Genomic DNA, 20,363 nt, shown 5'->3' with positions numbered 1-20,363 from the left:
TTCCGTAGAAGCACCCAAGTTTCATAAAGATGCTAAATGTTTTAAAACAGGACATCACATAACATTTAAAGATGCAATCATGTAGTCAATTTTTGTTTATTATACCTTGATGTAATAAAGTCTTCAAATATCTGTGCATTTTCATCAGCCATGTTTAGCACAAGTCTTCTACCTCAGACACTTCTAACAATCTCCACTGCTTCTTCACAAGCCGTTTGTAAATCATATACCACTGCAAAAATGAAACAAATGGCATTGGTGTGCTGCTAGATCAAAAGTATCCAAGTTCTCAATGGAGTTAAAGTAGCAAATAAATGGTATTTTCTATCAAGGCTGACTGTTTCTCTCAACTTCCAATGACAGACCATGAATGCAGGTTCTTCTCTTTGTTAGAACAGCTATGCTATGAACTCCAGAAGCAAAACACAGTGACTCCCTGTCCAACTTAAGCAGCAGAATCATATTTTTGGCAGAAGCCCAGGTTGCTGAGCAGAACCTACAGTTCTGTGGAACAGCCCAAAGGTTGTCATAGCAGCAATGACATTCTGAGCTAGCCCAGAAGACTCGTTCTCTGTATGAACAGAGCAAGTGCCTGCTTTACACATCTAGCACTAACCAGGAGCTGGATCATTCCAGCTCAGGCATCAATTTTACCACAGAACTTCAATTCAGATATAATCACTAAGACACAGTGTTCTCCTGTTTTATGCAAAATATACAGAAACTTTTTTCTAAGAGTTTACAGATACTCAGTGTGATTAAAATGTTCAAACAAAAGCCAAGTCTGCCTTCAAGAATTCACTGTCTGATATGAGTCAATAGTTAATATAGAACACTTTCTCATATTATTTAGTTAAGGACTATGAAGACGATTAGAGGACTGGAGCATTTCCCTTATGAGGGAAGGCTGAGAGAGCTTTAGCCTGGAGAAGACTGAGAAGCAATCTTATCAATGGATACAAATATCTTAAGGGTGAGCATCAAGATGGGGCCGGGCTCTTTTCAGTGGTGCCCAGTGACAGGACAAAGGGCAACGGGCACAAACTGCAACACAGGGAGTTCCACCTGCATATGAGGAAGAACAGGCTGCCCAGAGAGGCTGTGGAGTCTCCTCCTGTGGAGACCTTCAAAACCAGCTTGGATGCGATTCTGCACAACCTGCTCTAGGGGAACCTGCTTTAGTGAGGGTGTTGGACTAGACAATCTCCAGAGATCCCTTCCAACCCTGACCATTCTGTGATTCTGTGACTAGGAGATAAAATGAAGTAACAAAATAAATTTTAAATAATAAGAAAACCTGCAATGGGGAAATCTTCATCTAAAGTGAAAAAGTAACTTTTTTTTTTAGTTTTCTGAAACTCAAGATATAAACATCTTATGAGAGCACACTCCAATGTTTCCATGCGTTCAAAGCTGACAAAATCATATACATCAGGCAATTTTGCACCTCCTCTGCAACTCAAAATATACAATATAATAATAATAAAAGATACAAATATAATAATGCCCTTTTGCAACAGGAATCTTCTGTTTATAAACTCCTTAGCCTGGATGAAAATTTCCAACAAGCTCTGTTAAGACCTTTGCCTAGAAACCATCAGACTCTTTCAGATGAGAGATGGCTTGCTGACAAATTTCAGAACCTCACCAAGAGCACAATATTCACTGAACCTTTTCAATAAAAGATACCAGTGCTCATATGCAGTATGTACCTGCTATTTACATAACTCTAATGTCACCTTAAAGGTACTTTCGTCCTTCAATATAATTTATTTTCCAGATTACAGGTACAAAAATTCAGAGCTTCAGTTTCTAACATGTCCTAAAACCAGTATCTCTAACATGGTGTCACATCCATGACTTCTAATTTTATTTCAAGCATGCCGTTCAGGACATGACAAAAGAGAATGCTGCTTAGCACTGTGTGGTTCAGATCTGATTAACTGATTTGATCTTCCCCATACTCATACAACAAAGTAAAAAAATCATGGATTTTCCTTCTTAAATTAAAGGATGACTATTCACCATATATGCAGGAACAAATTTTTTCAGTCCTATTAAGCTGAGCACATCAAGAAAGACTGTACTGTTACCAGAAACAAATTTCAATCATTACATTTTGCAGCATAAAAAATTATATAGTAATGTTCCACAACCTTTATACCTAATTGTTATGCAGTGGTGAGGACCTTAGTAGGACCTTAGGGAGGCTAGGAAGTTTATACAGACAGACATCAATATACAAATATATGCATGATTTTATGTAGCTTAAACAGATACTTACTCATTTTTCTGTCTTTCATGATTTCACCTTTGCAGGAAGATACTTCCTCTGGCTCATCTTTTCAGCAATACATACACACCTAATGGAAGATCCAGTTACAAGATTAAAGAGAATCATTAAAGAGAAGATTGCATTTCATACAGATTTGTACAGATTTTTACATCTGTAAGGTGGCCTTGGCTTTAACTGCAGGATGTTACAACTACTATGTACATAAATAAAATAAATGGATATTATAAAAGAATATAAAGTTACCTGTCAGGTGATATAATTCCCAAATTTAGGATTACATATACATAGACTAATAAATATTAATAGGCTATTAGCATAACATAAAAATAAAAGAATAGGAAAGTAATGACATTTCGTTAAAAACAAGTTTTTCATTATTACAATGGCAATGTAAAAAACACAAAAATTCCTATTTTGCATGAAATCCAAACCTTACACCATTACAGTGCTGCACGAGGTTCACCAGTAAAAACTTTTACATAGCAGTCTAACTCACGCTGCTCAAAGTAAAACCTACATGCCTAAGTAGTGCAGAGTAAAATACTAAATTACACAACCGAAGCATTTTTAAGAAAATTATGTTTTGACTTTCACACACAGTCCCTCAAAAATGCTAAGGAAACCACTGTTCTAGGATGCATTGTTAAAAGATCAGATTTAGAAAATGGAATTACTGCCCCCTTGTGGCAGATTAATAACCAATGCAATAGAAGAAACCTGGCTAAATGAGCAAATCCTTCATTTTAAGAATCATGTCTTGTACAATTACCACGCAGAGATATTAAAGAGTCCACAACCATTTTCATATGTAGTAAGATAACAGTAAATAGGGTATAATTTACATTTTCATCTACAAGAGTAATAAAAAATGTGGGATAAATTTAATTACCAGCTTTATAAAATGCAAATAATAACACACTACAATCAAACTCTTAGATCCACAGCATGTCGCAGCCAAAACTCCTGATAGTCCAAAATCTAGTTTTCATTTAAAAGAATAACTAGGCTTTATAATTTTTGTGTAAATATAGAAAAATCTTCCTGAAACTGAATCCATGGGGACTTTTCTTCACTCAGTCAGAAGCGAAGGACAGAGAAGCACAAGAACAACAGAACTTGATCTTATGACCAGCTAGGACAACAGCATAATTACATCTTCATGCAATGTTTTCCACATGAGTTAATATATTCACACATCCTTAATCCTCAAATTATGAGCTGATAGCCTCCCTCCTAATATCTGACTACCCAACAATCATCAAAATCCTATTCAATGACTTTTATGCTGCATAGCACAGTACCCCAAACTAAAGCAGCCCAAGACATCTATTCCAAAGCATTTTGCTGTTCCAGTTGGGAAAAACCTGCTTTATCACAGTGGGTTTATACAATCTGTGATTACAATGCTGGTATGTCTTCCAGTTAAGAGTATAACAAAGGGGAAGAAACATTCATTCCTTATGGGACTACATTTATCACCACAGAATAGTTAGCAAGGATCATATTGCCCACACAGAAATGAGTGTTTTCACATTTCGGTGATGAAGCTGCTTTCACATTTCAGTGATAAGCTGCTTTCATGATAGGAAAACCTTTTGCACCTGCAGCAGTCTAAGCTCTCCTTAGAATACTGACAAGCAACATTTGCCCGAGGTCTTTAAATGAACAACTCAAGGCTTCATCTCTCCTGAAACAGACACCATGCCTTTGAGGAGCTGTAACATATTTCCCCCACTTTTTTTCTGATAAATTGATTAGACCATGAGAACAACCCCCCTTAGTTCTACACATGACTACAAGGACAATTGCTACCGTGCAAGTAATTGATTGAAAATTGGTTACTATGAAGAAAACTGCATCCTCCTTCAAGGCATCTGATGTCTCAGTGGTGACATAAGCTACACCAAAGGAATGTCTAACCTGAAGGGATATGAAACAGCTAATTCAGTAATTTTTAAAGAAAATAGACTATTAGAGCTGTGCAGCCTGGCATGTTAGAAAAGGGATTAAGTTCTTCAAGGCTTTGAATTCCTTATACTAGACCGGCAGTTTTACACAATGTCCAATGAAATTCACTTTTCTCCAGAGCACCTGCCCTGAGGATGAGAAAGTGACAGGAAATTTCACCAACGGTTTAGGCGGGGGAAGCAAAAAAGTTCACACATTCTTTAGGAAAAAGAACTCCACCACAGACTTCTTTGTCATACGGTACAGTAGAGGACAGTTAATTACCATGAAGAGCAATCATTCAACAGGTCAGCTATCTAACAAGGAGTTGTGTTTTAAGTAAGTGGGTTTTTTTTCCTGACAAACAGAAGTTTCCTACCAAATCAAAAATTTTGAGGTTACTGCTGATGGTGACAAACGAGCAAGGCAACAGTCAGTGCTTGTAAAAGGATATCAGAAGTGTGAAAGAAAGGGTAGGAGCAATGGAGTTGGGATTTGGGAAAGGATCTGGGACCCCTTGCTGGGAGGTAAATGGACAGGCCTAGCTCAGCCAGGCCACATTGGCTGGCTGCTCTGGCCCTAGAGGCACCTACCCAGCCCTTTACACACAACCCCCTCATAATTAATTTATTCATGACACGGGCATGCCATCCTTCTCTCCCCAGTAAGTGACACACACAGCTTCGGCCGCCTTCTACTAGCGAGTCCTGACAGAAGGAAGCAATACTAATTATTCTCACACCTATTTACACGACGGTGCTTAGGCAGGGCGCTCTCTCCTTGCCGATGCTGTACACGGAGGGAAGAAAAACCTCCCTCCTCGGTCACCGAAGGGATGAGAACTTCCCCGGTTTAACCCACTTTCGCGCTTAAGGCGCTCCCCACGCCGGCTGCACCCCGCCAGGAAGACAAGGACGAAGAGGGCGAGCAAATCCTTTCTTCCTCTGCTCTGGGAGGGTGCTGAGGGGAGGAAACGCCAGCCTGGGCGATAAGCGGGGGTCTCCTTCCCCCCGGCGCTCAGAAGAGAGGACCACCCCGAGCAACCGCCCGCCCGCCCCGCTGAGGGGACGGCAGGGACCCGGCGGCGGGAGGAGCCACCTCCGCTCGCGCCCCGGCTCTGGCGGGAAGGAGGCGCGCGCCTGCGCACGGGGCGGGGGTTCCGCTTTCCCGCCCGCCCGTCCGGTTTGCGGGGGGGCCGGGGAGGAGAGAGGCGGCCATAACGGAGCTGCGGCGAGGGCGGGAGGGCCCCCTGCCGCCCCCTCCTCCCGGAGGTGGGGTGGGGATGGCGGCGCCTTCTTTCGACACGGACTCGCAGGCTCGTCGTGAAGGCCTCTGAGCGCCCGGCCTCAGCCGCCTCGCCTCAGGGCGGAGAGTCCTCCCGGCGCGCCAGGGCTACGGCCGGCCGGAGGGGGGGGGAGAGGAGGAGGAGGAGGAGGAGGAGCCAGGGCCGGGCGAACATGGCCAGCCCTGCCAAGTGGGAGCGTCTGAGACCGCTGCGGCCGGACACGCTGCGTGTGAGTGAGGTAACGGAGGGCGGGGAAGGGGGGTGGACGGGGAGAGGGCGGGGCGGCACTGCAGCGCTTCGCTCCCGCCGCGGGAGGTTCTGAGGAGATCCCCCAAAGTCCTTCCTCTCGCCTGTCCGGCCCGAGGTCCGCGGGTTGGAGAGATGTGGTAGGCCTAGCAGGATTGGTGCGCGAAAGGGGTGTTGTGGTGCTTCCCTCCCTCCTTGCGTGTGTAGCAGGCTGCCCGGGAAGAAGAGCGTAGTGGTGGTGTAGCGCCAAGGGATCATACTGTTTTAGCTGTGTTACCCTAGCCTCGTAATCGAGTTAGATACGTTGTAGCTATGTTCGAGAAAAACGAATCCAGCTATGCATTCCGTTCTTCTTCGATCATCTGTGATGTTCAGGTAATCTTAGGTGCAACTTCCACTGCTACTTTTTAGTAATGTTATGAGGTAGCTAGCAAAAAAACAGGCCTACTTTCAGTTCTGTGGAACTTCTTAAAAATGCTTATTTTTGTTAACCTTGACTGTTGGGCTCAATGTTACTTGGTAGTAGTATCTTAGAGCCATGAAAAAGTTTACATGAGTTCTTACAGTGGTAACTGAAAATTTCTTATTATTGGAGGTCATGATTGTAAGACACAGAGGGTGTTTGGCACAGCTTCTTTATGTAGGTCTTTAGATGCGTCAGCCAGGGGTGATGCTTTCCTGAATCTGCTTCTCATAAACAAGGAAGTCAAGGGTATGGTAATCATTAGCAGCTTCGGCTGTAATGACCATGGAATAGTGGAGTTCAAGACCCTGAGCGTAGTGAGGAAGGCTAGTGGCAGAGTACAGAACCTGGATTCTAGCTTATTCAGATAACAGGTAGTTGAGATTTTAGGGGAGACAACTTTGAAAGTTGGAGAAGCGGCCTGTAAGGACAGGGTTGTTCCATCCTGATACTCATGAAAACAAGTAAATGTGTGGAGGAATGGGCACAGCTATGCCTGCACTCTGGGGAGGTCAAGAGGAACATATACAGCAGGTGGGAGCAAGGACAGGCGGTAAAGAAGGATAAAAAACATTTTGTGGGCATGTAAGTATGATGCTAGGAAAGCCAAAGTCTAAAAATTTAAGACTAGCAAGGAATGTCAAGGGTGACAACTTTTTACTGTTACATTAGCAGTAAAGGGGCAGGGGGAGAATGCGAACCTGTTGCTAGATGGGGCATCTGATTCAGGAAAAGCAGAGACAGGTAAGGCTAAAGTTAATCAGCCGTGTTGCAGTGCGTCTTCAGAACTGATGTCCCTAGGCTTTGTGTCTAAGAGATGGGATTCAAGGAGAAGAATAGCAAGCAATGGAAAAGTGTCAAATTAGGAATGTCCTGAGAAATCCCAGCCCAGACAAGACTATAGACCCACTTGGGGTACATCCTGAGAGAGTTGTCTGATTTCATTGTGAGGTTGCTGTCATGGTCTTTGAGGGGTTGTGGAGGTCAGCTACAGCTTAGTCAGCCTCACTTCAGTCTCTTGGAAAATCATGAAGCAAGTGGTCTTGGAAGCTGTTTCTAGGCACATGGCAGAGGAGGCAATTGGGAATAGCCAACAAGACTATGCTTCCAATTTGATTACCTTTGGTGATGGAATTATTAGATCTGTAGATCCAAAGCCTGGAATGTCATCTGCATTCGCTTTAGCAGGACTTCTGAAATAGTCTCTTGCAGCAGCATCCTTTTTGAGTTGGGATGTCACAGATTGTAAGCTATTAGATGAGTAAAAAAACCCTGGCTGGATTGTCAGGCTCAAAGAGGACTGGCTAGTGGTTCATACTTTATGCAGAAGTGGATTACAAGTGGCATTCCTCAGGGGTCTTTTCCTGGGACCTGTCCTGTTAGGATGAGGATGTGAGGTGCACACTCATGTTTGAGTGGGGAAGCTGCCTCAGCTGGAGGAATAGGTCATCAGACACCTCATAAACTTCAATCAAGGAAGCTGAAAATTCAAGTGTGAAGTCCTGTACCTGGGCCTGTACACTGCAGCATACAGCGCTGGGGGAGTACCTTGCTGAAAGGACCTGGGGGTCCTGATGGACTGTGGGTTAAACATGCACCAGTGCTGTGCCCTGGCATTGAGGCCTATGAGGCTGTATTAGCAGAAGCATAGCCAGCAAATCAAGGGAAATGATTCTCCTTCTTTACTTGGCATGTACTGGGCTACTGCTGGAATGCTGTGTCCATTTTAGACCCACCAGTACAGGAAGGCTGTTGATAAACTGCTGTGGGAGCCTGTTAAGCCACAGCAGCCCTTCAGTACTTGCAAGAAAGTTAACAAGAAGTGGGTGCCAGCACTTCATAGCCATGCATGATGGCAGCTGAAAGGAAATAGCCATGAATTGAATAGAAGAAGCAAGAGGAGTTGCAACTTGATGTAAAGTGAAACTTTTTTTCACTGCAAGGACATGCAAGCAGTGGAATGGGATGCCCAGAGAGGTGTATCCTCCATCCCTTGATATTTTCCCAGTTGGATAAAAGCCTTGAGTAAACAGCTGTGATCTAATGGCTGTTCCTATTTGGACCTGGAGGTTGGACCAGAGACCTTCTTAGGTCTCTCCTAATTGGAATGAGTCTGAATTTGAAAATACAGCTTTTAAATTGGGGTGAGGGGTGGAAATAAGTTCCTACTTGGGTTCATCATACCAGTTTCTTGACCAGAGCAGACTGCTGCCAGTCTTGTAATATATAATTGTAATGCTCTGTAATAGCAGTGTATCTTCTGTATGTGGACTAGCTGAAGCTTGTATTTGTAGAGTTTATACAGGTATCTGTGTTGTGACCGTTGCCTGAGCATTAGGGAGTTCAGTGGTTTCCAAGACAAGCTGAGACTAAGGGCTGAAAATTCTGATGGGAATTAATGAGCATGTATCCCTTCTATCCTCTGATGTTCCTTCACAGTAGTGTCTGTTGAATTGTCAGCACTCTGCTGGCTGTAGCATGTAGAGTTGATCTGGTGATTTCTTCTGGAGAAGCTTCCTTTGTAGACAGCGTTTTATGTCAGTCAGTTTCTTTTTTTGTTTGCTTTTTCCCCAGCCACCAATGATCAACCTGAATGTGGACAATGACGTACAGTTTGTGAGAAGTAAGTTGCAGTCTTCCATGTGTGACGATTATTCCTTTAAGTATTTCATGCTTTTTTCATGTTAAATGAAGTAACAGCTATGAAGCAATACATTCTTCATAGTTTTCCTCTTTAAATTTGCTGCAAGTATACTTTCCCACTGCTATAAAGAAAATAATGTACAGGAAAAATGAGTTAGAGAGAACTTGAACATCATGCTGGCAAACATTGGTTTTCAACTGGTATTAACAAATGTAAGTACAAGCTTAAGTGAATTTGCATTGTGTTTTGTGTGGTTTTTTCCTCACCAATTGAATAGTGTCACAAATCTCACTGTAACACAATCCAAAACTGAGTTGTTGAACCTGTCACCGTTAAGAGTGCACAATCTTGCAGCCATGGAATGGGTGTAATATACTGTGAGTAAAAGTGGATGTCTCATTCATCCTGGGAAAAACAATGAAGTTTGAAGCGCGCACACACACACATTCTCTTGAAACATTAGAATGGAATATTACTCAGTGACACAGTTTGGTCAGAAATGAAATACCCGTTTTGCTTTCCAGGAGACAAGACAAGTAACAGCAAAATTTGAGAGTCTTTCATTGACTCTAGCATCAGATGAGTGCATGTGTACCACATCTTTTTTTTTTTTTTTTTTTTTGTGCCTCAAAAATAGATGCTTTTTTATGTTTTATGCATCTGAAGTTAAACAAGCTATTCATCAGTACCTTTCCTGCTGTTTCTGTGAATATGCTGGTAATGGATACATATAGCACAAGGATCTCTCTTACACCTGTAGTATCTTGGTATCTGCAGATCTTTGTTGCATTAGTATATCAAACAATGGCAGGACAAATTCTTTTGCCCTGAGGCCAAACAGTACAACCAGAGTTTGTCCATATATTAAGTTTTTGTACTGCAGAACAGTTTGGTCATGTCCAGGCTGAAACAGTCCCTGAAACCGTGCCTGAATGTTATTTGGGAGATCTGCAGGTTAATCTGGGCCAAAGATTGTGGAGGAAAAAAGTAATAAATTTTTAAGAGTGTCGTGGAGCAGATGATAGAGCTGCTGTTCTCTGGCAGTGCCTTGACACTATCTATAGTTAACCAAAGGTTTCATTGGTATTCATTCAGTAGTCTGACCTCATGTCCTACAGAACATAGTTACACAACTATTAATTTCCATGCTAGCAGTCTGAAGTCATGAATGTTGAAAGTGTGAAGATGCATGCTTGCTATTTAGATACAATCATTGCAAACAAATGAAAGTATATGTAGCTAATAGACTTTATATGATGCCATTGCAATGTCAGCATTAATAATTGCCGTGCTTCCAGACTTTTATCTTCATTGTTACTTCATCACTATTGTTTGGGTTTTTTAAGGAACACTTCATACTTGCATAGTAATTTACCCTAAATATTCTATCAAAACTTTACAGAAACTCTGAAAGTCAAAAAGCCTCGATTTGATGCATCCTTGGTTTATTTGACCCGAAAATTCATGGATCTTGTCAAAACAGCTCCAGATGGTGTCCTTGATTTAAACGAAGTAGCAACAACACTTGGAGTACGAAAACGAAGGGTGTATGACATCACGAATGTGTTGGATGGAATCCACTTAATTCAGAAAAGATCTAAGAATCTTATCCAGTGGGTGTGAGTTGACTTTAAAACTTCTAATTTCTGAAACAATAAAACCCAACAATGTCAAGTAATGTTTATAACTTTTGAGAGTATTTTTAAGCATATTGATTTACCTTTAATAGATACAAATATTTAAGTTCTTCTGTATCCTTGTGCTGTCTGAATTACTTGATACATTAACAAGTATCGAGTGCAAAAGCATAATAAAGTGTGTTACAGCAGAGTAAAGGATTTCAGAGTTCCTGGTTGTCTGTTAGTATACTTTGTGCTCAATAAACAGGCTCTTATTTATACAAGCATACTAGACAACTTTTATATCCTTGTAGAGGTTCTAATCTTGACCAAGTTGTTGGAAAAGCACCAGAACAGCAAAACCTTAAAGATGAACTCTCTGACTTGTCAGCAATGGAAGAAGCTCTGGATGAATTAATCAAGGATTGTGCTCATCAGTTATTTGAACTAACAGATGACAAAGAAAATGCAAAATATCCTTTTAACTCTTGCATTACTTTAACATGTGGTTTTGGTTGCAAGTACTCGGGTATCTCGTAATAAGTGTAGGCTGATACAGCAGGTATGCATTAATACTTGATAATGAGTTGTAGAATAGGAAACATTGATTTCATATTCGTGTGTACTAGTCATGTGCCCTGCTTTGCAGTAGCATGTACAATCTAGCATGTTCTCAGGGGAGTACTAGTTGTGTGACCTTCCCACTGCAGAAGAATGGAAGTAGGGCAATAGTCTTGGTACTCTGACCATCACCTTTTTCTCTCCATTATAAAGTTAACTCGGAGGCAAGTCTTGACCTACCAGTGAGACTGAGTTGCTTAGTGAGATGAGAAAGGGAACCCAAAACAGAGCCCCAGTGGCCTGTTGCCAAGAAGATATGATGGTACGTTTCTTGTGTCCTTAATACTGTTGTCTCTTGAGAGAGGTTCCAATTCAATCTTGTATTTCAATGGGTTTTGATAATAGAAAAGAGGTTTATTTTAGTATGACATAAACATGTGATTTTGGCTTTGGGTTACAATGAAATATTCCTTAGCTCCCTTGCGTGGCAGAATGTTAAGGTTCGTGCTCAATGAAACGTGCCCATTTTCTGTATGATAACAGCAAAACTTTTCATTACACCTCACATGTTCTGTTCTGGTTAAGAAAAGAATTCTGTAGTTTTCCAGGAGATTATTTATGTGTGTCGTAGTAGTTTCTCAGGGGCAGTATTCCCTTTGCTTTGTAGTCTTAGGACAGCATCTGTGGAAATGGTTTGTCAGTTGTGTGTGTTTTCTTAATACTGAGTATCTCTGTTTTATAAAAAGCTCTCTTTCCTAGCAATAAAGTCTTTCCACTTGTTGACTAATACTTACTTTAATACTAGCTTTGTAAAATTAACCTCATATGAACTATTTACCACTTAAGTTGGTGTTCTGCTTCAACGTATCTGTACATCATACTTTTTGCTTCTGCTTGTTACCAAATTGCTTTACAGAATCCTTGACCAATGTATACACTAGCTTATGTGACGTATCAAGACATCCGTAGCATTCAGGCGTTTCAAGAACAGATTGTGATTGCAATCAAAGCTCCAGAGGAAACCAAATTGGAAATACCAGTTCCTAAAGAAGTAAGATTTATACATTTCTCTCTTAAGGGAGCAAAATTTCTCAAATTTTATATTTGCAGCAGCAATCAGTAATTGATTTCTAGTTTTGTTATCATGTATAGCAAATATTGGTACTTCATTGTTCTTTTATTTTGTATTCTTGTATCCCTACAGCACTAAACAATGCTGCAGGGATAATAGTGTAATAAACTTACTTTCAGTATTTTTCTGTTTACCTAAATTATTAACTAAAGCTCAGACCTGTTTATTGTTTATTTGGTTTTGCTAGACAGAATGGAACAACTGTAGTGTTATTTATTCCCACTATCAGTTTGTTCAATAATTACTAGGATAATGAAACTTTCAAAGAGCTGTTAATGTTTGAATACTAAAATCTACAAAAATTGTAAATCTAACCAAACAGCCATTGGCATGATTTTATAATGTTCTTAACAGCATGTAAATGCTGTCTTACTGCTTAATGAGTAGACAGTTTTGTTACTGTAATATTAAAGTGTGAAATGCAGTGTGGTTGACAAAAGAAAACATTTTGGCACTCTAGTAGATCATGTCAAGATGGATTTTTTGCATGGAGGTGGGGGGGTTCTGTCCTGTCCTCACCTTGTGGCACAACACACATCCTCATCCTTCTGTTTGTGTCATACAGAGGAGCTGTAACGGCTTTGCCCTCTGCACCCAGTCATGCTGCAGCTGCGTCAGGGCCTATATACTGGGAATACAGTGTTTAAAGTAGTACTGTGAAAGAGGGGAAATAATGGGAGTAAGCTTAAGATAAACAAATGGAACTTTAATTTGTTTTCCTTCTGTATGTGTGTTTTGTTTATAAGGCTTTTAATTGTATAATCATCAAATTTATCTTGCTGTGTGCACAGATGGGGAGGTGATACAATAGGAAAAGGAGATATGAATCAGTAGAACCAGAAGATTTAGATCCTCTGCATGGATCTCCAGTGGTTTCACTGGTAGAAGGAGCTGGCTCTCATGCTGTGGAGATGAAAAAGATAAGATTTCAGAGGCTTCCTGAAGCAAAAGAAGGCAGGATTTAAAAAGATGTACTTTAGACAGAACAGAATTTTCTCTCTGTTGTCCGTTAAATTTGATTTGCTCTGTGCCTTGCAGTGTGACATCTGCTGAAGGAAAGCAGTAAAAGTAATGTAGTTTAGTTGTTTTGTGATATTATTAAAGTTGCTACATGCTCTGATTTGTTTTCTGATCCATGGCATTGACTTGTCAAGTTTTAAATTGTTACTCTTCCTAAATGTATAGTAAATCCTGGTCGTACATCTAAAGGTCAGTAAAAAGACTAAACAAAGATTTAAGTGCACATTCATCAAAATTGAAACCTTTTTAGCTTAGTGGTGCTTAATAATTGCCCTACAAATCTATGTAATAGTTACAATTCCTGTAGAACTAATAACACAATTTTAAATAGTTATGCTATTTCTGTATTTCTTCTGTTCTTCATCTACTGGCTGTAAAATATGTGCAAAAATAGATAACCTGATGTGAAAGATTTGTGCTTTGGTTTATATGCAAGTCACTGTTTTATAGGATTGCATAGAAGTACATGTGAAGAGCACAAAAGGACCCATTGATGTGTATCTGTGTGAGGTGGAAAAAGAGAAGCCAGGTGCTAAAACTTTTGAAGATACAGTTACTGTCACTTCTGAAACTGAGCCATCAGTTCCTCCTGATGAAGGTGGTGTCTTCCATTTACATTTTATCCCCATGTAATGTTTTTTTCAAGAGGGTCATACCATTCTGATACAGTTGAAAACTATATTGTGCAAGTATAATTTTTCTGGGCATAGTTTGTGGGCCAAGATGTGTGGGAGTATAGGAAAAGCCCGAAAGAGGAGCTTGTGCTGTTGTGCTGCCTGACAGCAGCAGGAGGTCAGTCAGGCACGTGCACATGTAGCAAGGCACTCTTGTTCCCTGACCCTTTCCTTCCTTTGCTCTCACTGGTTTCCTGTCAGAGCTGCACTCTGCAGGTGGAACAATGTGTGTTAGTTCTTAGCTGCCTCGTTGCAGAGCCCAGCAGCTCACCTGAAACGAGAGTTATGACGCTCTTTCAAATGACAGTATGCTGCCCTTGTTCATTACTGCCCAGTCTAAGGGAGGGCAGACAGGAGAGGGGATGTAGTGTTTTCATCTCCTAAAACAAGATTGGCTGATACGTAGTTTCTCAAAACCCCCAGTGCTACAGGATGTTGTGGTTTAGAAATAAGTGTGGCAGGAATTGCAGTAGTTCAGAACACAAAAGATAATTTATTTTTAGCAGTGCTCCTTTATAGTTGAGGGGAAGGGATGACTTCTTAATCTTAGGTAGTTTTTAACTTTATTTTGCTTGCAAAATGACTCAGAATTGTATTTCCTACAATGACAGTAATTGTATTCTTTTTTTTTTTTTTTTTTTTTACTTTCCTTTAAAAGCGAGATCTCCAGGCGAAGGAAAAAACCCAACCACCTGAGATGCCAGGTTAATTACAACTCAAAAATCTAACAGCGAATGTAAATATATGTGTTACAGAGCTTTTCCAAAGCCACTTGGATCTGCAACCTTACTAACCTGAAACGTTCCAAAGTGGTTTAAATTTAAAACAGCAGTGGGTTGTTTGAGTGCTTTCACAGGATTGCTTATCTTCCCAAGATGAAAGATGACAGTTATTGCTTTTAGGACCTTTGTACTACAGAACTTTGGGAAAATGGTATTTTTAGCTGATGAAATAATTGTAATTGACAGAAAACACAATTACTTCTAAAAATGAAGATTTGAAAACTATCTCTGGGATGATCCACAATCCTTACTCTGGGATGATCCACAATCCTTACTCTGGGATGATCCACAATCCTTACGGGAATGTATATAATAAAGAAATGCACTTTTCAGTTCTGAGGCTGCACTACTACTAAGCAGGATTGGCAAGTACAAGTGTAACAAAGAACTGGTTTATCAGAAGCCTTCACTATAAGGAACAAGATGTAGATATCATGAGAGTTATGCCTTACGCGGTGTAGGTGCTGTTTGCATCATTTGCATCCAGCTCTGTATGAACTATGGTATCAACACTGAAGTTAAATAATTGCGCTTTTTGTATATATCTGTATCATGTCTAGGTAGTTACTGATGTAGATTTTTTGAGATGGTTTGCACTTCTGCCTTTGTACAGCAAAGAAATAAAATAAGCTTATAAAAATATTAAGTAGCCTAATCGGTCAGTCTAACGGAACATTTTGAGTTGTCTTTGTCAGATTGCTGGGTAAGCACAGACATTAAAACGGATATGAAAATTTTAAATCTGTTATATGTGATGCTGGCAACTAGCAGTTAGAGCTGATTCTTGTGATGCCACAATACAGTAGCAATTTTCAGAATAAACTTCATGATCAGTAACTACTTAAAATTGGTCCCTTCAGTTTCTGGAGTTTGCATACAGCATAGCTTTAGCCTAGTACCATGATCTCTTTGTGGCTTTAGCTTGCAAAAATATGTAAAATAGTTTAGGTTTACTTCTGATTGTCCCTCTGTGGTATCTGTAAAATGAAGCTTTAGAACTTGGGTACTGGGTTTCTAAGTGAATTAACTGTCACCGTACAAATGCCTTGCTTAGGCTCATTCTACTCCAGTAGTGAAAAGCGTACTTCTGTGTGGGGTGGGTGGGTTGGTTTGTTTTTAAATTGGAGCTCCAGGTCTTTGTTTTCCCAATCACACAGTATCAACAACTATCCATCCACTCACAAGTGAGAACAACAAAGCAAATAAACTTTTCAGTGTTTTAACCAGCAACTCTACAGCTGTTTTAGATGCTGTGAAATTAAATTCCCTATATTCTGCAGTACAAATAAAGTAGAGCAAGAGCTTAAATAAATATATCTAAATGCATATGTTAATGCAGTTTTCTACAAGGTTAACTACTTCTGCAAAATCTGTAGTATTACCCTATGCAAACTGAAATACACAAAGTGCAAGCTTGTATCAGAAAGTAATCTTGACTTCTTGTGTGTGTGCGCTTCCAGAATATAGGACTTGTGTTTGATACTATTTTTCTGCATCTATACATCAACACAAACTATAGGCTGAGCTGTTACAGTAATTAATAAAAGCAAAGTGAAAGCATGTTTTGTATGTAGATGCAGTAAAAATGGGGAAGGTGCTCCTCTAGTAAAGCTGGGGGCTGGAGTTAAAATTAAGAAATCATCTTTCTGAACAAGAAGGGTCCTTTTCCTTTGGTGGCTTGCATCTTTCCACATGGCAAACTTGCTATTTGATTTTTTTTTTTTTTTTTTTTTTACATCACTCTTCTGTTTTTGAGGGGAGAGAGATCTGTGCCCAAGTATTGATTCCCCCTACACTGGTTCAGCAACTTGGGATAATCTTTGCTGTGAAACATAAACATTTCCAGCACCACCAACTGATCCTGAATGCTGTGCATCAGGGTGGGACTTTCTTACATGATGATACTGTGTTTTGAACTGTAGAGTAAGGAAGCATACTTCTACAAAGTAACCAGCTTCTAAACGTTAAGGAACTCTGTCTTCAAAAGCGGAACATGCTTTATTTAATTGAAACATTAGGATTTTTTATTTTGAAATCTCTGATGATTCTCTTTTTTTCCTTTGCGCGGGTTTTTCTAGCTGTAGAAATCATTTTTTAACTTTAAGCTACACGATTATCACAGTGAAATGGGAGAAGCTGTAATATGGCAGCTATGCTATAATTGTTTTCTTAAATACATTGATTGTTTTAATATTGCATCTTTAGTGGAACAAACAAACTTTTGAAGATTAAACCACTTCGTTGTTGCTACTAGAATACTTACAGTATTATCCACTTGTGATAATGGAGAACAACGTACTGCATTAGCTCAGTAAGCCAGCTAGCTGGAAAGATTAGACTTGGACTTGAGGAGAGGTTCCTGAGTAAATATGAACTTACGTACAAGTTACAAGCTCACTTAAAAAGTAAATCTGATAGGACCTTATTCTGAACTTTATAATAATGTTTGATTTCTTCTGAAAGGTTGTTAAGATTAAACTATTTTGGTTGAGTCCATATCTGTCCATTGCCAACATATTTATATGTGTAAGCACATCTCTCGGCTATTTGAGGACTCTGCCTGTAATTAAGTAAAAAGCTCTAATAACATTTTTGTCTTTCCTTCAATATGAATGGCTGAACATCTAAATGCATTAATCAGCAATAGCAACAGCCAGAATCTGTAATTATGGAACGACCTGGTTTTGCTGACTCTGTAACAGGAACAAATGCTACAAGTTGTCAGTTCAGCCCTTATTTGTTACGGGAAATCACTCATCAGTTTTCAGTGATTCGCAGTTTTTAAATAATGTGATCTGTAAAGAAGAAAGGATTGCTTTAAATTACTGTATTTTGGAAAGCACTTAAAAGACAACAAATTCCTTCATTTTGAATAATCCTTTGTTGTGTGTGAAAAGCCTCATTTAGAAGTATAATTAATTTACATTGATTTCAGAAGTCACTTTAGCTCTTGTAATTTTCGGTGATGAGGTGAGCCTGGTTGCTAGACAATGGGCTGCTCCTGAGTAGCTGGAGTTCGCTGCAAGCTTTACACCCTTGTGTGTGCCGCGATCTTAGTGAACAGGCTGGCCCTGGCACTGTGCTGGCGCGTAAGTAACTGCTGAAGTGTTTATCCAGAGCAGGAATCTGCTATTTTTGGTTCCACTTCTGATCTGTCAACAGTCATTTGTGAGAAGTGTGTTGAAGCTAACATCACATAAACTATACTTGGTTGTGTGTGGTTTATAGAAATCTACATGAGGCTTCTCTCATAGATGAAGTGTTCAGATACTCATTTGTAAAAAACTATGGTATATGATTGGAAGGAAATCTTAATGATGCTCGGAGAGAAAGAGAAGCCTGGGTCCCTCCATGCATCTCATATGTGGTTCCTTCCCTTCGTTTCATCCCGCTGCAGCCTGGCAGTGGGCTATCAGGGTCTGCAGCTGTGCTGCCTGGGCACCCACTGCACCCGTGTGCGCTTACAGTAGCTTCTCACAGTGTGAACTGTGAATGAGGTAGTGTGTGTAATCGTCCCTGCTTTAAGTGGTGGGGCTATGGGAGACGATCCTAGAAGTTGTAACAGCAAATTCAAAAGACACAAGCTCAGGACATCATTAGCCTTTTGTTGACTTTTATTAGGCCTCTAATATTTCATAGCATCCTTCTTCAAAAGGAAAACTTAGCACTTCAAATGAAAACTTCAGGAATCTAAAAATTTTCAAGAAGACAGTTTTGCTTTCAGTCTTTTGTAGATTATAATTCAAGTCCTGCACAGAACTGCTTTTAGGTAATGCAATATTCTTTGCCAGACAGACAAGCAATTTTGGTATTTCAGCTGTCATTTTCTAAGGAACTCTTTCTCTCTTTCTGTTTGTTTCTTTTTTGTTTGGTTTTTTTTTTGTTTGTTTTGTTTTCTTTTTTTCCCCATCTATAACCACAGAAATGTCACAAGCAGGTTATGGCAGTAGTTGTTGCTTCTCTAACTTGCAGCCAAAGCCCATGTCGTGAAAAATGACACAAAAATTCATAGAAGTTTTTCTAGCACATTAGGAAGACGTTGAACCAGATATAAAGTTTCAGCAAGTGCAGAAAGGGAAATCCTGTTTTTTTATATATTTTATTCACAAGGCACACAATTTCTTAAGAGACTTGCTGGCTCCTAAATCTAGGATAACATTTGTGTTCACTGACTGTGACCTCAGCATTAAGAGTTCACTTCCAAATGTGAAAATAAAAGTTATCTGTCAGACAAAATTTTTTGAAGTCCAGTAAAAACATTTCAGAATTTATTTGAATAATAAAGTTTTAAAGGGGATTGTAAATTAGAGATGAGCCTGACCTTTAAGCACAACCTAAGAGCAAATACCTGCGAACCTGAAGAGTAAAACAAGGTCAATAGACCCCATGTTTATTATACCAGTCATTAATGTTGAAAGTTGAAGCTAGATACCTACTTCTCTAAAGACTGAGATTTCTGGCTGAGATTTAGCATGATTGAAATATTTGAGAGACAGCTGGGATTCCAACAGAAGTGTTCTGGATCTAGAAACGTCAGCAAAGGGGGAAATTACCCTCTCCATTATTTGCGGCAGTAGCTGTTAGTAGGGAGTTACCTACTTTATTTTTTTTTACAAGCACACAAAAAGAAGTTCCTGAACATGAGTACCTGTAGGAAATATATCCTACTAAATATTGCAGTGGCAACGTTTGAGCATGGCCTCTGGAACAAGGGAAGGCATTAATGCAATTTTGAAAAGGAGGACACACAGTATCTCTGATGCTTTTATTGGTGTGATCCATCTTTCTGCAAACTGTGATGAGACTGCCTTCTGGCATTCTCATCTGCTAGGTTGCACTCTGCCTGTGCTCCTGTTCAGAAGCGTCCAGAAAATAAATTGTATGTACAATACTGTTCCTTTATACATGGAGAAAATATAGACTGCTATAATCTGGACAGAAGGGGTTGGAAGGCTGTCCAGATACTGTCTGTATGCTATGTATGCATCTCTGAGGATCTGTTGCCTAGAAATGAAAACAAGACAACAATAATTGTTTACATAGATGTTGCCTGAAAACTTCTCAGGCATTTATGCTCTCTCTGCCGGCTTTATGCCAATGGACCATTTCTTATATTGACAAGTGGGAGCTATTTTTGGGGAGTAAGGAGGGAAGTCTGCAAAACGGCGTTTATGGTTTGGAGAGAAAATAATACAGCTGTAAAGGGAAAATAAATCCTCCCGATGCCACATAAAAAGTTTTTTATCACCTTTGAAATCAAAACCTGATCAGGACAGGGTCTGTTCGTTCAATTGAATCAGTTCTGATCAGTTTAACAAAATCGAGGTTTGACTAGAAACAGTCATTCAGCCATGTGCCTTATTGACAGCAAACGGTGGCTTTGAAATGGGCTTGAGTAAGCTGAATAAATTATACTTGCAGCTGAATTGTTCTGTATTTTGTATTGGTAATTCTGTTTAAAAGTGATAATGGATTCACAGTGGTAATAATGGTAGTACCGAGGAATTACTGAGATACAGAACTATGATTATCAGAAGGATGAGATTTGGGATTTCTGTCTCCATATAGTGAGAATCTTAGTGTGGGCTGTCCTCTAAGGAGTTTTAACATATAAACCCATAGATGCTTTCAACACCGCATCACACTGTTATCAGGCAGCTTGCTGCCTCTGGACAAATCATTCCTCTGTTCTGT

At 39.9% G+C, this 20,363-nt stretch overlaps 1 protein-coding gene across 6 annotated transcripts; it reads left to right on the top strand.

Moving 5' to 3' along the window:
- Positions 1–5,414: 5,414 nt before the first annotated feature.
- Positions 5,415–15,311, top strand: E2F6 (E2F transcription factor 6). Of its 6 annotated transcripts, none has more exons than XM_040598504.1 (7): positions 5,415–5,766; positions 8,812–8,860; positions 10,284–10,494; positions 10,815–10,973; positions 11,998–12,112; positions 13,664–13,811; positions 14,550–15,311. In XM_040598504.1, the coding sequence occupies exons 1-7, from the start codon at positions 5,701–5,703 to the stop codon at positions 14,594–14,596; spliced, it is 795 nt and encodes a 264-aa protein (XP_040454438.1). In that variant the 5' UTR covers positions 5,415–5,700; the 3' UTR covers positions 14,597–15,311. The 6 variants fall into 6 exon arrangements, with proteins under 6 accessions (XP_040454438.1, XP_040454440.1, XP_040454436.1 ...); XM_040598506.1 differs by having other exon boundaries at positions 5,416–5,757; positions 10,284–10,500; XM_040598502.1 differs by having other exon boundaries at positions 5,417–5,766; positions 10,284–10,500.
- Positions 15,312–20,363: the final 5,052 nt, after the last annotated feature.

This window comes from Falco naumanni, chromosome 6, assembly GCF_017639655.2.
Source record: "Falco naumanni isolate bFalNau1 chromosome 6, bFalNau1.pat, whole genome shotgun sequence".
NCBI classification, from domain to species: Eukaryota; Metazoa; Chordata; class Aves; order Falconiformes; family Falconidae; genus Falco; species Falco naumanni.
Note: the sequence above shows the minus strand (reverse complement) of the source record. Positions and strands in the feature narration are given on the sequence as shown.

What these genes read in the sequence shown, in the direction of transcription:
- E2F6 (XM_040598502.1), top strand. Translation starts at nt 5,701, where the DNA reads ATGGCCAGCCCTGCCAAGTGGGAGCGTCTGAGACCGCTGCGGCCGGAC. An exon ending in AAGAATCTTATCCAGTGGGT is followed by an intron (nt 10,501 to 10,814) that starts GTGAGTTGACTT and finishes ATATCCTTGTAG; the next exon opens with AGGTTCTAATCTTGACCAAG. An exon ending in GATGACAAAGAAAATGCAAA is followed by an intron (nt 10,974 to 11,997) that starts ATATCCTTTTAA and finishes ACCAATGTATAC; the next exon opens with ACTAGCTTATGTGACGTATC.